General features: G+C 37.8%; 1 protein-coding gene across 1 annotated transcript; it reads left to right on the top strand.

The window, feature by feature from the left end:
• Positions 1-259: 259 nt before the first annotated feature.
• On the top strand, positions 260-2,133 carry LOC131682755 (uncharacterized). The gene is made up of 2 exons (XM_058964471.1): positions 260-672; positions 735-2,133. Exons 1-2 carry the CDS (start codon positions 396-398, stop codon positions 2,033-2,035), a joined length of 1,578 nt encoding a protein of 525 aa, XP_058820454.1. The 5' UTR covers positions 260-395; the 3' UTR covers positions 2,036-2,133.
• Positions 2,134-3,022: the final 889 nt, after the last annotated feature.

The raw sequence follows: 3,022 nt of genomic DNA, 5'->3' as shown, positions 1-3,022 counted from the left end.
TTATTAGGAGCAGAGATGCCAGATTTGCAGACAAGTCTGGAAATTCGCAGACTTTTAATTTAAGCTGCAGATTTTTTCGATGACGCAGATATTTGCAGATTTTTTAGTTTGGTTGCAGATATTTGCAGATTTTTTAGTTTGGTTGCAGATATTTACAGATTTTTGAATATAAAGACTTTTGGTTACACTAGCTTTCCTGACATTTTTGTTCTTCCCAGACTTTTAAAATTATTATTGCAGACATTTGAAAAAAGTACCTGGCATCTCTGCTTAGAGGATAGCGTCTATATGTTGATAAGCGTACCGGTGTAAATGCATTATATTATATTTTTAATAGTTCTAAACATATTGCTGTAAGTGATACTCTTCGCATTGTGAATGTTTCCCAGTTAATCATGTCAGAAGTGAAAGCTTGCGTTGTCGTTGGTTGCGGTGCAAATTCCGAGGTATGCCCTTACCTGTTCTTTTTGAAAGTGCCACAAAATCCAGAGCGACGTGTTGACTGGTGTGATGCTATGGGTATTGCAACTCGAAAAGGTCGACTTTATTGCTGCACTAGACATTTCGACATTCCTGGAGATTTCGATGGTGATGCCCCTTCGGACAAGTCTAGCGGAATCCGATTAAAACTTAAGGGAGATGTTCTTCCGCACAAAGGAATACCTCTTCAACGTTAGTAGCGAGCACCGTTCTTAAAATGAAGATACCGATCTTATCATATAGTATATTTTCAGATGAAGTACGAAATATATACGCAATTTTTGACCAGATGAAGAATAATGGTAAAATCGAGAAAAATTTCAAGTATCTTCTCCCTGCTCTAGAGCAAGATCTACAAATAAAAGTGCCATTGAACATCCAACCATCAATGCTAGATAAAACGTATTGTCTGTTGATTGATAAAGTGAGTGAGTATTTCAAAACAGATCGTATCAAGTCCCGTTATCAGTTAGTTGAACTTCTGAAAAGCAGTCGTGATGAAATCGCTGAAATAGTCAACGAGAAGTTTGTCAAAGGTACTCAGCAAGGACATATAATGCTGAGAACTATACAACCATTTCTTCAATACGAGTCCTATGGGTGTTTAGATTTGCCTATCGATCACGAGCAGTTAGAATCTCTTTACTTCGAGTGCGATACAAATCAATTAAAAGTATATGCCCGTCAACGAAAGATTCCTACGCCAACCAGCGTTGACGACACGAATTTTAAACATCTGTTTTTCACCCCAGGTATCAGAGTAAATTTGACGCTTCCGTTTCTGGAAATGGTAAGGGAAGTGGTTTCAAATTGTGAAAGATTTGTTGTCACTGCAAAAGGAGCGACAAAACATTCCGAACTAAAACCGAACGGCCTGGAAAAGTTCCAGAAAGTAGACAAACCTTACCGTCTGAAGTCTGCTAAAGTGGGACAAAACCTTACTTTAGAATATATAGACATATTGATCAACATGTTCGAATCTTATGAGTTTATGATGAGCCAAATTCAACGATCTACCCTGATTTGTCTGTTACAACAAATCCGAAGCGAGCTGTCTGATTATGAGATGAAGGAATTACAAGTCACCTACGGTCGCTATCTGTCCAAGTACAAATATTATCGAGTCATCAACGAAGACATAGCACCAGAGCGCGGTGACGATGATCACTTTTTGTACGTGAAGGAAATCATCAACCCGGAGTTGAATTTCCAATTTCTCAAAGCTATTGACATCGACTTGTCAAGTATGGGTAGTATCGAAGAGTTTTTCCGGCCTATTCTTGGGTACGTGAATGAAGATGCAAAGTACACGGACGGTGAACCTTACCTGAAATTTGCCGATCAGCTCAAGAAAGCAATAACGTATGCCTGCCAAGAGTGTAACATGACGTTTGATTCAGCCCTGGCGCGACTCACTATCCAAGAGCATCGTTACTGTGGAACGAAGAAGTGGAAGTGTGTAAACTGTCAGTCGTCGTTTCAAGAAAGCAAAATTGCCTCCGAGGCTTGGCTTCACAACTGTGCGGCTAATAGTACGAAAAAAAATCTTTCCTGATTTTTATTGCCATTATAAGAGTAACATGATCTGCTTTCGTTTTTAGTTTCCTTTCTGTTGTAGTTCTGAGAATTGACATCCAAATAAAATTTCCAATGAGCAAGTAATATACGATCGGCTATCACCAAAGGACTTATAAGAAATCTCTCAAGGGGCCATTCATGTACTACGTAGTTTATTTAGGAGAAGGTAAAAAATCAAAGGCTTTGGCATTGCAATTCCTTTGCTGAGTGATCAGCTTCTGTTTCAACCAACTCGTTGGTACGGCTGTCATCTAGGGGAAAGTCAGGCAATATCGCCACGTGGGTCTAGTTGAGCACCCCTGTTTTCTAAGAATCTGAACAATTTTGGAGTTTTTTGTTTACACCGATGGTCTGCAAATCATCATTTGATAATGTGTTATTTCTACTGTTATATAAAAATATCTTAAGTCACAAGAAATATGCGGATAGAGAAACAACAAGTGTCAAATTGATCCAGCTCTCTAACGTCATTTTGAACCAGTGTGGGCCAGAATGAGATGGCATGTGAGCGATATGTGAACCAGAATGAGAGCGTATGTGAGCGGAAATTTTTCAGTTTAAAAGTAAAATTGCATTAATCTCGCAACACATGTATTTCTAGCTTTTATTCAAAACAACATATCTACAATAAGTGACTCTTATTGTTTACTTTCTTTTCTGTTGATACTTCGGTCGCTTAACCATTTATCATTCAACTTTTGCATAAAAGCCATCTGTATTGTAAAATAAGCAAAAAGTGCTATAGTGGCACCGCAAAAATCGAAAGAGAAAGTAAACAAAGAGGGTCACTCGTTGTAGATATGTCGTTTAGAATAAAAGGTCTAGATTTGTCTTCTGAAAATTATGTCATTGTGTTCCTTAGACATTTTTTTCGCAAAGAAACATCTACAACTTTAATATAACTTGAACCAATCCCAAGACGCAGTGATTTAAATTAAAAATTGTTCAAAAGAAAATTTAATAA

This window comes from Topomyia yanbarensis, chromosome 2 (assembly GCF_030247195.1).
Source record: "Topomyia yanbarensis strain Yona2022 chromosome 2, ASM3024719v1, whole genome shotgun sequence".
NCBI lineage: Eukaryota > Metazoa > Arthropoda > Insecta > Diptera > Culicidae > Topomyia > Topomyia yanbarensis.
Note: the sequence above shows the minus strand (reverse complement) of the source record. Positions and strands in the feature narration are given on the sequence as shown.